Here is a 465-nt window from a genome sequence, read left to right on the forward strand (position 1 = left end):
CATACATGAACACGTGTACTCAAAGATAGGAGTCACAACCACAGGAAATATATCCACCTGTGTAAGTGATTTTATTTTTACTCTGTTCTTACGGACATTACGGACAATCAAATTACCGAATATCACATGTTATGCTCCTATAGTGAGGAAATTTTCCAACGAGTGAAAGTATCGGTACCTGATATAACGGGCGAGCGAGCAGGCCGAGCAGTATATAACACTGTAGAGCCTGTCGAGGTGACAAGTTTTCTCTCAGTAGCAACATGGTTAGTAACGCATTCAAGAACAAACACTCAAATATGTGAAAGGATTGAGTCGGTGAAAACAAGTTATTATTGAAAGGGGATACACGAAAATGTGTGTTTGTTATTGCAGTTGTTCTTATAGCCCTTGATTTTGTTTACAGAAGGTGACGTTAGCATTGATTGGCGTGTCAACTCTGGCTGTCTTATGCCAGGCTGACGG

At 40.6% G+C, this 465-nt stretch overlaps 1 protein-coding gene across 1 annotated transcript in view; it reads left to right on the forward strand.

Annotated features, from left to right (window-relative positions):
• The first annotated feature begins 126 nt into the window (after positions 1–126).
• The window catches only part of LOC119591158 (glycine-rich cell wall structural protein 1.8-like), a 742-nt gene continuing 403 nt past the window's right edge, over positions 127–465 (forward strand). Inside the window, exon 1 of the mRNA XM_037939868.1 lies at positions 127–266. Within this exon, the coding sequence (XP_037795796.1) occupies positions 127–266 (140 nt within the window). The remainder of the gene's footprint in view (positions 267–465) is intronic.

The sequence above is a fragment of the Penaeus monodon genome, chromosome 28 (genome assembly GCF_015228065.2).
Source record: "Penaeus monodon isolate SGIC_2016 chromosome 28, NSTDA_Pmon_1, whole genome shotgun sequence".
Lineage (NCBI taxonomy): Eukaryota > Metazoa > Arthropoda > Malacostraca > Decapoda > Penaeidae > Penaeus > Penaeus monodon.